Source organism: Cygnus atratus, chromosome 1, assembly GCF_013377495.2.
Source record: "Cygnus atratus isolate AKBS03 ecotype Queensland, Australia chromosome 1, CAtr_DNAZoo_HiC_assembly, whole genome shotgun sequence".
Classification (NCBI taxonomy): domain Eukaryota; kingdom Metazoa; phylum Chordata; class Aves; order Anseriformes; family Anatidae; genus Cygnus; species Cygnus atratus.
This window is the reverse complement of record NC_066362.1, coordinates 32,445,450-32,464,398: the sequence shown is the minus strand read 5'-3', so window position 1 is coordinate 32,464,398 and position 18,949 is coordinate 32,445,450. Positions and strand designations below refer to the sequence as shown.

Sequence of the window (18,949 nt, the reverse complement as noted above, 5' to 3'; positions counted from 1 at the left end):
TCACTCCCACAGAGCAGAGGGTACCTGATCGTAAACTTGCTCAAATCTTAACAGTTTTGGCTTTGCACAATGTCACTTGTCATGCTTTATACATAGTTTGCTCATTCTTGCTTGCTGTTACTGGGAATCTCTTCTTTCTACCAGTGGCAACATTTAGGCAGCAATACTGGAGTTTGGAAGAGGCTGCCCAGGGAGGTCATGCAGTCTCCATCCTTGGATAGTTTCAAGACTTGCAAAGATAAAGCCCTGAACAACCCTGCTTGAGCTCAGAGCTGACCCTGCTTTGTGCAAGAACTTGCCTAGAGACACCTACCGGCCTGAATTATCTTGTGAACCTATGAAAGTGAAGGGAAGGTAAGTAGAGAGGAAACGAGGACCCTGAATGGAAACTGCAGGTAATTTTGAGGATACTGAGAATCAAAGAGATTTAAATAGTGGAAAATGCATGGAAAGAATCCTATGGGAAAAAGAAACAATGAAAAAAATAAGTTGACAACTGAAGAAATAAGAATGTTCAGATCCTTTTCAAACTTTCTTTGAAAGGTGGCAAAAAAGAGAGAGCAAAGAAGCAGCTAATAATGACTTTTTGGAAAAAAATATGCATTTTGACTATTATGACTGCTTTCTGCTTGCCTTTCTCATTTCCCTGATAATAGGTAGGAGCCATGGCAGCCAGCCACAGCAATGGTACTCGTCAGTCTGAAAAGAAGAAAGGAGCCCACGCTTCCTTAGAATGCCCATCACTGAAGTTATGTCAGCCAGGGCACACACTGGGGCTTTGTTAATGAGCAGGCTGGAAGCCCTTTTTCCCTGGGAACTGAAGAGCTGTAATGAAGGCAAACCTGAGGAAAACACCTGTTATGCTCATGTCGCCCATCTCCTTCAAATGTAGCTGAGAGCACGGCAACTCACAACAGAAGAGAGGGGGCCCTGGTTGTTTTAAAGTTCCACGGTTATGCATCTTGCTGAATGAATACATCCACTTGTAAAGCTGTAAGTCTGTAAGTATTCCTTGGTAACGATTCATAGAGGGACTGGTTAGATGGACCAAATACCTTTCTGTATGTAGCATACCGTATTGCAGTGAAGCATTTTCCTGCTAGTTTTGTCCCTAGGCTGCAACAGGTACCTGTTGCTTCTTTGGCAGAATTTCCTTGGCTGGGCAGAGCCTGTGTGCAGATGGTACTGTATCAGTAACAGCAATTACAGGCCTTTGGTGGGTTATTTGCAGTTTAGGTCACCAACAATAAAAATTGCTTGGAAATAAAAGCCAAAGAATGGGGCTTCAGTAAAAGAAAAATAAAAAAAAGAAGAGGGTAAGGAATTGAAGGAATTCAATATGTAGGGAAGTGCTCCAGATGTCACAAAGCAGCATGAGACCTGGGTCTGTAACCTGCCTGCAGGAATCAGATAAGCTTCCCTTCTGCAGACCCCAATTGCCAGACATCAAAGGAAAAGCAGAGATTAGAGGTATCCTTGTGACTGTGCTGCAGCTGTAACATACATTTCTGAAAGGATTTGATGCTACTAGAATGCTCTTAGCAAAGCAGCTGGGTTCATACTTTTCCTCTCTCCAGCAAGGAGTTTGCTGTGGAAACTACAAGCTTCATGGAGTTTCTCCTTCGTAAGTTTTGTTCCTGCTTCTTTCAGAAAAATGAAAAGCTGCTGGCATCCCCCATGCAGAGGAATTGATAGAAGGGAAATAAGATGGTGTTAAAACCTAGTCACCCAGAAGAGCTGCTCACCCAGACGTCATCTGGAAGCTGAGAACTGTGAGCATTAGGGAAGAAGGACTTGCTCTTCTGTTCTGGATGGATAGTTATTGTCTCTCCATTTGTCCCCCAGTTTTCCTGTGAAACAGGGATTTTACATATATTGATTTACTTCTGAAATGGTCACATAACGCATTCTTCCTCACCTCAAGGCTGTGCAGCTCACAGACCAGACTTCTGCCTTTTCGTTGTCCTTGGTTGTGTATTTGGTATCCCGATGACTTGCCACATTGTGGTCAGGACAGTTTTGAATACAAACGAGGAATGAGGACGAACAACCCCTTTGTCATCTGAGACTTAGAACGGATGGGCTGCATGGTAGAAGAGCTGGTATGTCTGGTGCATGCAGCAGCATCTTGGTCAATAAAGCAACTAGAACTGTTTGTTAATAAATGCAGTTTGAAGCTCTGCATGTCACTATCCATAGTCTTAAGCACAGGGTCACTCTAACATCTCATAAACATGCGCTGCGTCTATATCCTGCACTAGGCCATTTCAAATGAATCAGCTTTATGGTCTTATTCACAGTTTGGTATGTCTAATTTTTATGGGTCTGGCAATCTGCTCAAAGCTTAAGCTGGTTACTTTTAAACGCAACCAAAAAAGCTGGAACACTGCTTGCAGGACCATAACCACTTCAACTTTATGGTCTAAGATAAAAAGTTCTCTCCCACTGAGCCCCTCCTAGTAGGTCATTAAAATTAAGGGCAGTGTATTAAAAATCTGTTACATCTTTTATTAGTGAGTCATAACCTGTGCACTTGTGGGAAAATGAGCTTGCAAGTCTAGTAGGTATCTGAATTGCTGTCTTTCCAGTCTTTAAGAGGTGTCTGTTCTTTGTTTTCAGGTGGTTGTCATGATGGAAGCTATTCACTGGAGGAAAAGCAATTACTTGGCACATACTGTAATACCGTGTAGTAGCCCAGCGTAAGATGGTACTAGCTGGAAAGGACAGAAATCTTTAAAACAGAATAAATTTACTTTTCGCATAGATTCGACAAAACTGTAATTTGAGGAAGCAGATAGTGCAATTAAATGTTCCTTTTTGGTTTTGTATTTTATAGGCAATACAAGGGGAGGCAGAGGAGATGAAACAACCTGGAGTAAGTAACACCCATGGAGCAATGCAGAATAAAGAGGGCAGGAGTGAATTGTCTGCTTTCAGCAGTTTCACCAAGACAATTGACTAATCCTTAGACTACAAATATACATACATACACACATTTTATAAAATTGGATTTTTAAACATAAATGTTTTCATACACATGAAGATTGTATTTAAGGTATTTCCTACAAATATTCTATTTGCCTCATGTCATTTCCATCTCATCAAAGGTTGAGGATGCCGAAGTAATTTATAGGCACCTGTGTGCTCACAGATCTTATGTGCTTAGCCCAGAGATGTCTCTTCTACATATGCATCACTGTACAGAGTATCTGTGGATCTGTGGGAAGAGAAAAAAAAAAAAGAAAAAAGAAAAAAAAAAGCTATTGTGCCAAATCCAGTCTCTGACAAAGCATACACAGCCCTACACTGATGGTAACTGCTGACTGCTAGATGGCTCCTTATAGAGGGCAGAATGGAGATTCATGCAACGTGTGAAAACTTGACATTTCCTCAAGTTTCTTTCCTTCCATAGGTCGCTCAACTTTTTCAGGTAAAGAAAAAAAGACTAAAACAAATTTTGTTAAACTTTCAGGAAAAGGTCAACCAACTATATCAAAGTCATAGAGGTGGGCAAAAGATAGGAGAAGATTTCAGAGTTTTTGGAGTTAAAGAAACATTTCAAAATATTAATAATGAACAACAGCTGAAGACAATGAATGTAATCATGGGAAGAATACTTCCATTTCAGGTAACCAATTTTAGGCCTCTTACCCACCCAGTCTCCCATGGGCTCTTCTACAGCCCATGGCAGAAGCGCAGAAGACAAGTTGCTTCAGGAGAATATCAAGAATGAATCTGTGTTAGTAGCTCAGCACACGAGTGCAGTTTAGATTGCAACCACGTACTCTCCCCTGTTTCAAATTGTGTGGTCTCCGCACATGAATGAGATTTGGCTGAAACGTACTCCAGCCACTACTGGCAGTCAGTTTACAGGAGCAGACGAGCTAAACTGACGTAAGTCTCAGGGTAAGTCTAGTTACCTATCTCAGGCTTCTCAGACTAGATACTGAAAGCAGAGAGTGGAAACACTCCTCTCCTCTCTCATCTGTGTCTGTGTTTACAAATGAGGCTCCCACACAACGGAGGATTCCTTCCTCCTCTAATTAAATTGACGAGTTGACTGTGGTGAGTGGCTACACTGAGTCTTTACACTTCTTAAGAATTCATGTTGTAAGCAGTCTCTCTGCTTGACCATTAATTTAAATACTCCTGCAAAATCTAGATTATTTGATGTTTTCCTCACTTTCATGCAGGCTTGCAAGGGCCTTAAAAGCATTAACTCGATGTGAGGTCACAGAATTATTTTAGCTGTGGATCAGTTGCTTAATAGCAGTTTTCTCAGAGTCATGTCATCACGCAGGCTGTAAGGCTCAAGTAAGTCTTTCATTTTCTGCCTACATATTAATGGATTTAACCACTCCCATGCACAAAAAGAGAAACAGATTAATGGGAGATTTTCAGTACTTGGGTTTATAGTGCCCAAAACATACAGAGCAGCATGTATCTGCAAAATCAACCAGCTATTTCTGTAACTACTTAACAAATGCTCTGACTTTTAAATCAACTTCTGCTTGAAAGTCAAGCATCAATATAGTCACCTCTTACATAATACAGGTGGGATCTCATAGTGTTTTACCGTTAGTAATTAATGGTTTGTCTTTGGTTATATATTGTCAATTAAACAAATTTATAGGCTGTAATAGGCAAAAGCTAATAGATTTATTCTTAGCCATATTTTTAATGGATAAATATTTAGTCTGATTATAAAGTAAACTTCTGCCTGATGAAATACTAAATGGTCCATAAACAAAATATTTGATTTTGACTTTACTGCGATACTGTCTATCTTTTCTAGTGCCAGAAATATTTGTGATTTTAAATAGGACAATGCATGTGTATTTTTTTTAAGCGAACTTCAAAACTAATAGAATATGTTCCTGCCTCATAATAAACAATTGTCGAATGATGTTTATTAAAATTGACTCTCAACTGACAGTTAATAAATGCATAGTTCTATTATGCATGCTAAATCCAGCATTCCAAAAACTTAAAAGCAGATAGATCAAAACAATGGAGATAAAAAAGTCACAAAGACAAAATACAGCAACACCAGTAAATGACAGGGAAATAATTCAGGCTTAAAAATGACTTATTATTTAGTAACTTGTAACAACAATTTATAGAACTAAATTAGAGGCATATCAGAGTCTTTCTGATGTTTTAGATATGCACTTTCTCTAGTGCATGTTGCTTGATCATACAGCAGAAGAATTCACATTCCAGAGTCCCCTTCAAAAAAGCAAAATAAACACTTTTGCCATGTTTCTGCTTCCAGGTTACTTTTACTCGTGGATAACGAATGAAGAAAGAAAAGGTTACAAGACATTTCAAGTATAAATCCATTTTAATTAATACCCCAAAACATTTCTGCAGCATGTTTAGACTGTCCATGTGTGGCGTGTTTCATATGTATGTTTCGTGTATACCCAGACAACATCTGCACCGAAGCATACGAATACTGGATTTAACGGGCTCTGCGTCCTTTACTGTAAGCACTCCACTGGCTCTTTGATATTACATAGGTTTGGTGGGATGATGGAAAAAGTTGCTTTAAGGGTGTATATTCACCTCCGTTTCTAAAAGGTGAAGGGCAGAATTTTTAATCAAGGAGCAGTTTATCTTTAATTATGAAAAATATAATTAGGCATTATCACATAATTGCTATTACTGATGGAGAAAGTCACATTTTTGTAAGTAGTGACCCATGCTGTATTATCGCTCTTGTGTTTACTGCATAATGAATCTGTATTTGTGTTTGGCAGCTAGCCAGCAAAAATTAAAAGGTAATCAACATGCTTCTCTGCAGTCCGGTCATCAAAGTCATTGGCTCCACAGATGAGTAAATAACAAAGTCAAGTTGTGATGTCCTAACAGAAACCCTTCTTAAGGAATAACTGCATTTATCTCCTCTGTTAAGACATCAAATGATACTTGAAAATAACCTTATACAAAAAGCTTTGCAAAATAGATTAGAAGAACTGTGCTATACATCTGGTGTTGAGTTAAAAAACAGTTTAATGTCTCAAGGCACCACCACGGTAGAATTTTATACCTGCAAGTAATCATCTAATACACTATTGTACAGTTAAGGTAATGTATTAATAAATAGCTTGTGCAATTTTGGGAAGCAATCTATAAAGGAATGTTAGATATACAGTAGGCACGTACTATAATACAAATAAAAAAAAAATCCTAGAAAAAGCATGCTGAGCACCTTTTGGTATAGGTTGAATTTCTTAGTCTAAACACTATGTAAATCTTATCTTACAAAAGGTAAAACTGAACTATTACAGCAACTGCTTATTTATTTTTCCTGGGTATTTGCCTCTATGCTGGAGGATTACTCTTAGGGACAGAGGACTCTGGTACTGGCTGTAAAGGGCTTTCTTGTTCATTCAATTGCGCGTTCAAGTTTTCAGAAGTGAGGAGAGAAGAATTGAAAACTATTTCACTTAAGTCTGATTTTATGGATACAAGATGAGGTTCTTGAAAACTTAATGGTTCTTCTACTAACACCTGCGTATTTTCTCGTGTCATTCCCATATCTGATGGTGACTTTCGTTTCATTCTTGTGTATGATTTGTCTAAATTCTCCATGCCTTGGTCAGTTTTCTGAAATCGCCCAAAGAACCAGATGAAGAAACCAAATAGAGCAAAAGCCAACAAACTTGGAATAAAAGCCAGGCATTTGACATCAAGGCTAGAGCCTATGTATCTGCTGTGTAAGAACATGTCTCCTTCGGCATAGGTCCGGTTGGTCAAAGGGTTAGTGTTATTGGATCTCCACTCCCAAGATAACTTAGTTCTGTTAAGGTCTTTCAAGCTTTCTGAGTCCTTCACTGTGTAGATCTTCTGTCCAGGACCAATATATTGGCCATACTCATGAGGTTTGTAAAATATTTGGTTCTTCCACATATTTAGATCCAAGATTAAAACAAGAAAGATAATTCCATAGTTAAACCATTTGCCTGTTTGGAAAGAGAAACAGAGAAAGAGAAGGAGAGAGAGAAAGAGAGGGAAAGAAAAAGGAAAATGAGAAAAAGAAAAAAAGGAAAGGGGAAAAAAAAACAATTCAGTCATCTGATGTATTCATTTTAGAAGCAGTACAAATGCATTCATATGTAAAAGCTACTGAGAGAAAAATCCTTTTTTTATTAATCAGTAAAGCAAAGTTGTAATAAGATTTCTACCACATTCAGATTTATGCTGAATATCCCTTAGTATTTCACAGTTAGGTCTGGGCACATAATAAATAATTTTGTAATGTAAGCACAGCAGTATATCAATTGAATTCGCATTGCAGTTTGTAGGTGACCTGTTGATTAGACCATTAGGCGATGTGGTATAGATCAATAAACCTAAAAAGCATTAATTTCCGAGCTTCAGAAAGACTCACATGGAAATTCTCCTTGAAAAGGCCATATTTAATAGAATTATTTATATGCCAGTAATGAATGAAGTGAGGCTCTTTGGGAGCTTTGTAAGTATGTACATTTTAAAAGTACATACATATATTGTTTCGTACACTAACCATGGTGCCCAGATACATGCAGGTGGGGCAACTGGATAAACTGTGATTTAGAGGTATTATGCCCTTGAGAAATACCAAGGGCTGATTTTAGTCTTGGGAGACTAGTCCATTTAGCTTTCCTATACTCTGTGTAGTGAGGAACTCCTCCAAGGAGTGACTCATAGTCTAACATGAAGCTCCTGCAATAGTGGAGGAGGAACCTTTTCTCCTTTTATTATTTAAAATTACTCTTTTGCATGTCTCCTCCAGGCATCCAAAATATATAAAAGGTATCATTATGCAACTGCAAAGTTGGCCCTGCTTTGAGCAAGGTATTGGAACAGATGACCTCCAGGTGTTCCTTCTTAGCTAAATTAATCAGTGAATATACACAGACAAAACAAAATTACACTGTTTTCATACTTAAAGAATCCCTTACATTTTAGCTGAACATGTGTTAAAATCTTACCTGTGAGGTAATGACTGGCACCAATCAAGAACCCAGCAAATCTACATGTCATCAAAATTGCATCAGGATGGAGAATTTGTGACCGACACCACAGCATGATGTGAAAGGACATTCACTGAGGAATGTTCCTGCTGATGATGAATGATATTGGTCTATGCTAAAACCATATTTAAGTAGGCCTCAAGGAAAAAAGAAAATGAATGTAACAGAGAATCTACCAAATGACTTATGTCTTTGGTTTGGTAAAGAATAAGTGAATTCCAGTTCCTCAAGATCTGTATTTTCAAATTGTACCATGGACCAAAATGCTCCATTAGGGTAACTCCTTGTATTTTAGCAATTGTGTTTAATGGTCCTCTTCAATCAACCTAGATTATACTTGGACTGGAAATGGATGAGAATGCTCTTTCTATTGTGTTATTGTCACTATTCAGAAATCAAACTGCACTGAAAAGACATTGCAGTGAATCCTGTTCACATAATTCCTGAATAACTCCTTTAGCCTTTTTTTCTGGTTTTCAGCAATATTGTAGTCAACTCGTTAAAGAGGTAGGTTTAGAAAATAATGGTTTTAGAAGATTGTCACTACATTTTATATTACTTATGTCCCTTAGGTGAACACTGAGACTCTGAAAATGATGCTAAAATACAAAATATAGTAAGAAACAACAGAATTTGAACTTAGATGTATATGTAGAACTTAGTAGCATGGTTTAGTGGTGGACTTGTCAGTACTAGGTTCAAGGTTGCACTAGATGATCTTAGAGGTCTTTTCTAACCTGAATGATTCCATGATTCTTTGATTTAGCTTGATGCAGTTTCCTATGGATTTGTGCCCTATATTTTTCTCTCCGTCTGAATTACCTTAGCTTCCCCATCAAGTAAGATGTTTCAGAAAACACAGCCAGAATATATCTTGCATAGTGTGTGTTGGTGGGCTGGCTGGGACACACATTCACCAATTAGTTGGCTGCTGACAAACAGAATACATAATGGATGACTTCTACCTGCTCCTTCCTCAGCTGGGCACTGACTTGGATGATTCTCCCCTACCTAACCACCATTTCTCAGGACATGATGGGAATGTAAGTATTGTTTAGATTCCCACCCTCCGAAAATGTTCTTGAAACTGGCTGTGGGTTGAAAAGTTATTTGATGCTGTTGGATAGAGAGAGAGAGACCAATTCACACAGAGAACATGATCACATAATTCTCATTTCCTTAGGAAAATAGGCTAAACACGAATGGCAATGAAATACAAATATTAGAACTGTTATCTGTTTACCCACAGTTTGAAAGAAAATTTAATTTACTGTATTCAAAACTTCCTTTCTCTGCTATGGTTGTTCACCTGGACATTTTTTGGAACAGTAATTTGTCATCAAATATTGCTCTGTGATTCAACCAGAAAGCAACAATCCCTGCTGCACTGACCCGGAGTTAATTCCTTAAGCCATGTTCTTTTCCCAAGAAATTGCATCATAAGACTGTCTGAAGAAAATTCCACTTCTTTGTTACCAGCTCCATAAAAAAAAAAAAAAACAACAAAAAAACAACAACCTTGCATTTGGTACTCTGTGTTTCTGCAAAGCTATGACAGGTGCCTTTCCAGTAAGACTGCTAGACCCTGGAGGCAGGAGACTCCTGTAAGACCAGTTTTACTCTTTCCCTTCAAATAGTTATGGCAAGAATAAAGTATGTGTAGGAAAACACAGATGACTGAAAGATCAAAATTCAAAGTGTAATGAAATGGGAAAATTATGAAGATGGCCTTTATAAAGACACTGATATAATCTTGATTGCTAGCTTCAGGTATGACTGACAAAGGGAACTTTGCTATTCTAATGCTGAGCTATGATCCACCTCGTCTTTTGGCATAATGGCACCTAGTGGATTTCACAGTAATCATCTGTGTCCAAAGTGCAACATCTAGAACAAGCCACCTGAGCAGTAAGTCTTGAGATGCCAGCCTGCTGATGGTGAAGGAGTTGTGTTCTGCTAGCTAAGAAGCTAGCAGAAAATACTGAAAATACTGAACAGAGGTAGTTAGGTGTCTGATCTCTGGCTTCATGTAGGATCTGTCCTACACTCTGATTTCATAATTGTGAAGCTATGTTAGAACTATTTAAAAAAGGCTCTGGACCCCTTGTATAATAAATTAGAATACTCACCTGATATGAAAGAGATGTACATTTCAATTCCTCCTGTTACATTAAAAGCATGAACTTGAAACTCCCTCACTTAGCTTCCAGATAGGTTTAGGCAGAGAGGAGCACAGCCTGAAGCTCTCCTGATTCTATCAGTTGTGTTGGTGTGGACTATAAATGGTGCTTGGACAAACAGCTTAGATGCAGATGCTCCAGTAAACTAAGATGAGTCATGTTCTGTACATCTAAGTGGCAGCTAGTTGCCTGACAGCTGCTGATTTTCTATTAGATGTGCTATTTTCTATTAGATTATTCTATTATTAGATTCTATTATTAGATTATTCTATTATTTCTGTTAGATATTGTGATATTTTCTATTAGATGTGCTTAAAACTCCTTATATTTCCCATTTCTAGATAATTTTTACATTCTCTGCATCTCTGGTGTGCTCTATGAGCTCTATGATTTTTCCTTTTCTTTTGAAAACTGTTGCGAAAAGAACTAAACACTAAATATGAGCAATATATCAGATAACTTATATGGTTATCATTATAACTATATATGAACACCATGACATCTTCCTACTCCTACTCAGTATTCCCTGTAGCCAAGGGCTGTATTAATCTCTCGCAACACAAAATGACTGGGAGTTAGCACTGTCTTGGTTACTTACAGAAAGTATTTACCTCTTTCTAGAATACAGTGTCCTCTGCTGTTTATCCCTCTTCCAAGGCACATACTTTACTCAGTTGTATTAGCAGCATGATAGCCAAATAAACCCCGTTTACCCAGCAATCCTTCTGGATTGGTGATATATGTATTGAAGCGATCTGACCCAAGAGGTCTGACAGTCTCCACTTACAAACATCTATCTGATGATAATTCCCCCTGATAATTCATGCTGGAGACTTATTATACTAATGAACATATATAATACATATATATATATGTATATATTACATATAATACGTATACATATATAAGGTATGTATATAAAATATTTTGTGTTCTGTTTTTTAAATAACAGACAAAGTCATATATTATATTCATACAGGAAATGAACTTTGTAAGTTAGGAGTCACTCGACGTCTCATCTTGTGCATATATGAGCGCAAGCCTAGAGTTTTGCAAGGAGTCAGGACAAATATATTATAAAGGTATAGGTATTCATTTTCTAAAAAAAACAAACAACAAAACAAAAGGGCAAAAAAACCCCACAATATAATTTAATTTACGGTGCTTCAAATTTCATTACAGACGAAAAATGGGAAGCAAAAATGTAGTCCCACGCTATGAAGCCATTCTATTTGTCTCCTGACCAATTTCTGTAGGATCAGTACCCCTATTGCTCTAGGGAGGCCAAGAATATTTGCATACACCTGGCACCGTTTAGCTTTTCTTGAAGCATGTGGATTTTCCATAGACAATCTGAGATGGAAGGATGCAGCTCCCAAGACTGGAAGGCCAGTCAAGCATTTCAGCAAACTGAGAAGAATTATACCCAGGCTCCTCAATGGTGTTACAATGAAGAAAATCAGGTGGTGATACAGGCTATGTCATTCAGCCATACACTACCTAAAATACACCTGGTTCATAACTGCCATTCACAGTGTTGAAGTCTTTACGTGTTACACATGACATTTGCAGAGTCACCTATTTCTGCCAGCTGAAGATGTTTGGGCAGTGCTCATTTTTAAAGAGGCTGATAAAGTCTGCAAAGGGTAAAGCAACCAGTCCACAACCCCGCATGCAACTGATTTACTGGGCAACTGAAGCAGATCCTGCAGGTCTAAATATTCCCAAACAGTTTCTGATTCTGAAGTATTTTTATATTCGCATGTCCTCTCTGTAACAGAGTAGTCATGTCCTAAAAAAAAACCAGAGACCTCATGCAGAAACCAGTCCTCAGCAACTCTCTGGAGGTCAAGAGAATATGTGAAAATCCCACTTATTAAGGCTAGACTCAAGTGGCCTCATGCTGTGCAACCACAGCCAGAGGCTAGTGTAGGACATGTTGTCTTTAGACTCTCATCTCAATTGCAATTTGTATCTAAAACATTCAGACACCTCTGTAAAACATTCAAGTTTCTTTGAAAAATTCTTCATCTCTTCTGTCACGTTAGTGTTATTAGCTAGATACATCCATGCAGACCACTCACAGCTGAACTAAGCAGCAAATCCTCAGATCTTTTCATGCCTGTGTGCATAGACAGCTTTGTTTTTACCTCTAACCTTTCTATTTTTGTCCACAGGCTCCCTCAGGCATCTCTGTGTAGGTGATGCTTGGCCTGGATGGTTGTGTAGGTGATGCTTGGCACTCTCTTGGTTTAAGTGCACAAGCCAGTCACACCAGGCACTTGCCAGACACATAGGTGACAATTTCTCCATTGGACAGAAGGGCACTCTGGATAGACCAGAACTCAGAAACACATCTATAAATGGCTAGAAAAATCTGCAATCTGTTTTGAAACCTAAACCTTAACATTTCCCATTTGGAACTTATCGGAAACTCGACAGCAGGTGCTCCTGGATCTCCAGTGCTGCTATTAGATGGTACCAGCCAGGCCTCCGAGTGCCTTTTAAAAATGAAAGAATCTGAAGTAACAAAATTTACTTTTAAGTATTACAAATTTCCCTGGGTATTATAGAAACTAAAGTAGACTACATATTTTCGTAAACAGCAGCCCGAGAAGGAAAACACATACATACTCATTGTAGTGAACCATCTGTCAAGGGAAATCCAGATAAGTTAGGCAGATGCAGGAATTCAAGATATTTTTGATGTTTATAGATAAAAGCAGCTATCAAAACATGATAAAAATATTTAATACTGAGTAGATGCTTGCTAGGAGTTCCTAGATGCAAAGAAATTTAAGCAAACTGACGTACTCAGTTACCAGCAAAAATAAGATGGGCTTTTGATAGTAAATTCAAAATTACACTGAAGCATATAAGCTACTGGCTGCAGATGTTAATTCAAGATTGTTGCTAACTTACAACATTCAGAAATCGTAAGTCATGCCTAAGAAAGCATGTTTTTTAGTTCAAAGTAGCAAGATGGGTTAAAAATAATACATTTCGTACTGCTTAACTTATCTGCTTTTTTAGACATGGAGCTATGCAGAAGTAGCATTTTTTTTTCTCTGCAATCATGAGATACTTTTCAAAAAGTATGAAAGTAGACATTCTCACATAGTATCTGAATCCAGGCTATAAGACTTTAAGACCAAAAAAAAAAAAAAAAAGTGACTGTCTTAAGACATGATGAAATCAGGAGAGATGGCAACACAGATCAAGTAACTGTGAAATCCTTCATCTGTACGGAACATTTACGAAGCCATTAAGCACACACCAACAGAAAGGTGATTTAAAGTCCTTTACTCCTCTGCATGTGCCTACAGTCAGAGAAGCTTCTTTGTGGGACTATTGCTCATTAGAGCAACCCAGCGCTGAATAGGGCTGCTTAGGGAAGTCCTGGGGCTGCTCTTATTTATATCAATCAATAGTGACCACGACAGACTGTGAAAGAATAAAATTTATGAAGAATAAAATTTGCAAGGAACAATATAGTAAATGGTATTTCAGCCATGCTTCCTTTCTCCTCACTATTTGGGAGAAAAGGGTTTTCAGTTTCTGGACATCGGGGCATAGATCATAGTTTCACAGCATGGTTGACACCTTATCCCAACAGAAATAAACGATACTTAGGCCTTTGTCTTTTTTTCCTGCTTATTACCAAAAAAAAAAAAAGTCATATAGTCATATGGTTGTTTAATATTCTGGATGTCGTGTACTAAACATGGCTTAAATACAGAAGGTTTTAATGGGGCTTTACCTTCCTGCCTTTATCAATATCTTACCCCCCACATCATCTGCTGCAGTTCCATTTGTGTGCATCACTCTCTACCCTCATTTTAGATTGGATTACATGAATATTGATTTATATATATATGTATGTATATATATATATATGTATATAACCAGTTCCTTCTTTCTTTTATTAGCTCCTTGATTTGAGTAGAAAATTACAAGAATCTACACATCCACACAATAACTAGAGTTTGAAAGTGATCCAAGATGATACCCTAACCTAAGACAAGAACTGACGGCAAGAACAGATGGTTCAAGCAAAACTTACCCAAAGGGAGGTTCTTGTGCCATGTGTTATGGCTGTTTATTAGATCTCCTAAAGGGTGGTGTAGCACTGAGATAAAACAGGCACTCAGTAGTCAGAGTACGTGATGTGCAGTCAAATGGATTGATTTGTCTAGTGAATCTAATAAATGGATCTTGTTAATGCTGAGCAGGGAAAAATATTCCTCAGCCCCTATTCATTAGCTCATCCTCATTAAAAGAATGCCTTCTTGCCAGAAAATCAGGAAGACCTCCAGTCCTCTCTGCACAAGACTCTACAATGCATAAATATTGGTTTCTCTCAGCTGATCTGTTTTCAAACAGCAGCACTGCTAGCAGTTGTATTTCAGATACCTAAATTATGTTCTCTGCTGTTGCTTATTCCTAGTTCTTCTCTGATTATCATCAAAATCCCTGGCTTTTCTGCAATGCAAAATTGTTCTTTGCTCTTCAGTCGCTCTTCTACCATCCATTGTTTTTTTTTTTTCTTTAATTATATCCTGATTTCCTATATCTGATGGCACAGCCCACCCCATCATGCTTCAGTCCTTGTTCGTGCTACTGCGTGCACCCATTCCACTACTGCTTCTTATACAATGGAATAACTGAATGGCATTTGGGAACCTTGTGGGACTGAGCCCCTCCAAATTCATGCTCTAGTCTTGAGAAGAAGAAAAAAAATCTTTTCCACTATCCTTTAATTTCATGCCCAGAGTTCATGTCAGATATTTGACGCTTATACTTTTTTTTTTCTCTCCCTTTTTACCCAAAACTTTTCTCACTTCAGAGAGAAAAATGTGTTCATCGTGTACACATCCCATCTTCTCTCACCCTACACCTTCTGTCAATGACATCATTTACCTGTTTCACTTCATCCTGGTTCCTGAGCTCAAACTGTCTCACTCAGATGTATCCCCAACCCTTCTTTCTTGTTGCTGGTTGTCTTTCTTATCAGGACTCCAACAGGGCACCTACATCCAACTTGGAAAAATTTTCCATCTCTCCATCTGTACTTCCTACTGGCCCATCTGCCCCCTGTCACTCAATAGCAAACAGGTAACTTTTGTGTTCATTTTCTCTTCTGTTTTCCAATCTGATCGCTCAGATTTCCATCTTCTCTGCTGAAAATGACTTCTCTGAGGCTTCATTCAGCCTGAGTCCTGATTCCTCATTCTTTCTTCCTTTGCATGTCTTCTTTCTTTGGCTTTTGATGCCTGTTAAGCTTCGGGCTCACCTGCTAGCTCTTGGTTGTATCTTTGTATGATCTCTGAATGCTCCTTTTGTCCCTGCTCTACAGGAATTTTGTATGGCTGTGTCATTGGATGCTCTCATGTATCTTCCTATACACTGTTGTGTGCTCTGATTGTTTATATTAGCAGTTAAAGACCCCTGCCAATTTGCATTTGCATTTTGTTGCTATCCAGTACTATTCATCTCTCTTGCCAATGGATTCTTCGACATAGCTTGAAGGTAAAATAAAAATATTTATCCCTATTTAACCTTCCCCTCTTTTTCATTCTCTGCTGTTATTCAAATACTGTCTCATAGTATAGAAGGATTGGGTACTTTCATCTATACGTGCCATCCATTCAAATAACCACAATTCTATTTTATTTGAAGTTATTTAACTGTCTGTTTCTGGTTAGATGACTGATGGAAGTATGGTTATGAGTGGCCTTTGCCAGATGAGAATGACCGAAGTTATGAAAAGATATTAGCATAAATCACAGCAAAGGCATCTGAAAGCATAAGAGATTTTAAAATGAAATAAGCTGCTAATTCCCCTGGAGAGTAATTTTAGATAAAAGATCTCTGAAGCTACACTGGATATTACTTAGTGTCACAAGAAGCTGCTGAAATCCATGACAAACAGCAGGTCTCTGATTCATAACATAGAGATTTCCTATTTCTGTGAGAGGTTTATGTATGGATGATAAAGACAGATAAAAACAGATAGAAAAACAGAAATCATGGGGGAGAACAAAGAAAATATGTGATTAAGAACATGTTAGCACACATTTCCTACACAGACACGGTTCAATGTGTGCCTGTATCACAATCTGTAAGGTTACATACCTGTTATATGTATATGATACTCCTCTTTGAAGATCTTTTGGAAATATGGTACTTTGAATTGCATGTGTGCAGATGGCAAGCCTGGCAGATTCACTTCAACATCACCCATAAAATGTGGAAACTCCCAGTCCTGTTAAAAAAAGAAGAGTAATAGCCTAAATATAAGCTTTCACAGTATATTTTGCCCTTTAAAATGCTCAAATTATCAAAAGGGCAAAGTTCTATTTTTAAGCCTCCCATGATTGGATTTTCCCACTTTAAGTTTTACTGAACCATTTGAAACAGAATATCTTGTTTATATTAGTTATCACTGTATGATTTTTACTTCAGCTCCATATAATTATGCGTTTAAAAGTTCACTTCAGAATGACAACAATGAACCCACTCTACCAGCTGATATTACAAAATTGTATATAAATACCTATGTGTTACACTGTGTAAAAATAAATATTGGTTCATGATGTAACTAATTACAGCAACCTTGCAATACAAGTTACAACTTCTGTGGCTAATTTGGCAAAAAATTTACAGGTAAGAAATTGGCAAAGAAGGCCTGACACTTCAAGTCTTTCACAAATTTGTATTCACCTTGTTCAACTTAGAGGGTATTTTCAGCATTTGCTCGTAATACATCTAAATAAACGTTCCCTGCAAGTTAAGACCCTTCAACGTAATCTGCCTGAATCAATCTGAGCACAGTTTTCTCCACTGCTGTATTTCAGCTGACAAAGTAATGCTGGAAATATGGAAGCTCTTACCTATTGTCATGCATATTTTGGTAGAATGGGGTAACTCAGCTGAGAAGGAGCTGCATTTAGAGGAATTTTTCATTTAGTTATCTGCACCCACCACTGGTCATGGCACAACTCATTACAACCAGAACTTGAAGTCCAGCAACATTGCTGGAATTGGTGTAATCACTGCCGGAGTGGTTACCTAGTGTGCTACAGACAGTTAAAAACATACTGGCCCTGTCCCCATGCATATACCTGGATTTGTATCCCACGAACCAGGCACTTGAATTTACTGAAAATAAGAAAAAGGAATCTGAAATGTGAGGAGCTCTGCAAATAACTTAGGCTTCCTTTGCGTATGACTTAACATGCAAGAATTGCTAAGCAGCTCCAGCACTTTCTACACTGGAAGGGAAATGGAAGACTGAGTTTTACCAGCAGGGAATTTAGCTCGGCACAAACACTAACAGCAACTGATTTGTGCTAACACATTCTGATACTGAGTTAAATGGATTAACGGGAATATAAGCAAGGAGAAGCCCTGACCCTCTGCACCTGGTTCTCAGTGTCCACAGAGATACAGAAAGTGCCAATTTAGAGATGCAAAAGATAAGAGAAATAAGGTTGCTCTCCTTTTCCCTTATCACCAACACAACACATGCTCTCCTGGTCATGAGGTATGGTAATAACTGCCCAGCTGCACAATCCCTTACACTGCATCTGCAAACATCCCCTTAGGTTTGGTAGACATTCAAAAAGTGCCCAAAGATAAATATTTTATGACTGTGCACTCTCAGTTCACTGTAGCTAATATACATCTCTGGACTCCTGTCTCAAGATAACTCAGACAGACTCTCACCCAGGAAGAAATGGGAATAAATAGGAAGAAAAACATTACATATTCCTAAAGAAAAAAAACAAAGGGAGTTGTGGTCTCTGCCGACTCACACTAGAAATAAGTAAAGATAGGATCATAAATCTAGCATCCCGCTCTTGCCTTGTCCCAGTGCTCCTATTATTTTAACTGCTTTTTGCTGATTTACAGACAAAATTCCATCAGACAGAATTTTGTATTGGACTGTGTTTTTGCATCCACATTTTATAAAAAAAGTTCAGCATTTTTCTGATCAAATTAATAATGAGTAACTAGAACGCCAACCCTACTAAATGCAGAATTTAGTGTATTATTTGTCTCAGCAAATAATTACTGAGACTGAAAAATATTTCATAAAACAAAGCAAAACAGACAGCCAACCCCAGCAGCGTGTTAATGCTTGCGTTATAAAAGGCAGGTGAGAGCCCATTAGAAAACTCCATATCTGATACTCCCAGGTACAGCTTCCTTTCACATGGTACATTATTTCACATTTTCTATACACATACTACATACTGTATGAAGCCTGCCTGAACTGTATTGTGACATCTGTTACCCTGTAGTTCTATATGTTATTTCCATTGGTAGTGACAGCCCACAGGCATTGTAGTGAGCTTGCAAGGCCTCAGGACCGAGGCTTGCCCTGCCTGAACTGTTCTTGACCTGCCCACAGCTCTGCTTTACCCAGGTCAGCTATAACAGCAATTTTTCTAACTGATGAGGTAGCTATGGCAAATTCGTTTTATTTTTTTGTCCTTTGTATGGTATTGCTGTGGTTTTATAATGTTAATATTTTATTATTATGTTGTATAGAGGAATATGGGTTGGTAGGACAGCAGAAGTGTTGAGAAGTGGAGACAGGCTGAAGTGCAAAGAAATACAGGTGTGGGGTGATAAAGATGTGCACAGGCTGGTACTGGAGATGCCACGGCCATAAACAGCTCACTCTTGGTCTGCTGAAGAAATGCAGACCTGGAGCTGGGCAAAACTGCTTTTAGGGGTAAC

General features: G+C 38.2%; 1 protein-coding gene across 4 annotated transcripts in view; it reads right to left on the bottom strand.

The window, feature by feature from the left end:
- Positions 1-5,111: 5,111 nt before the first annotated feature.
- Positions 5,112-18,949, bottom strand: part of TMEM117 (transmembrane protein 117) — a 211,883-nt gene continuing 198,045 nt past the window's right edge. For all 4 annotated transcript variants that reach the window (XM_050716931.1, XM_035544103.2, XM_035544104.2 and 1 more), the window contains exons 7-8: positions 16,337-16,466; positions 5,112-6,968 (exon numbers count right to left, since the gene is read on the bottom strand). In XM_050716931.1, coding sequence (XP_050572888.1) covers positions 6,328-6,968; positions 16,337-16,466 — 771 coding nt within the window. In that variant the 3' untranslated portion in view covers positions 5,112-6,327. The remainder of the gene's footprint in view (positions 6,969-16,336; positions 16,467-18,949) is intronic.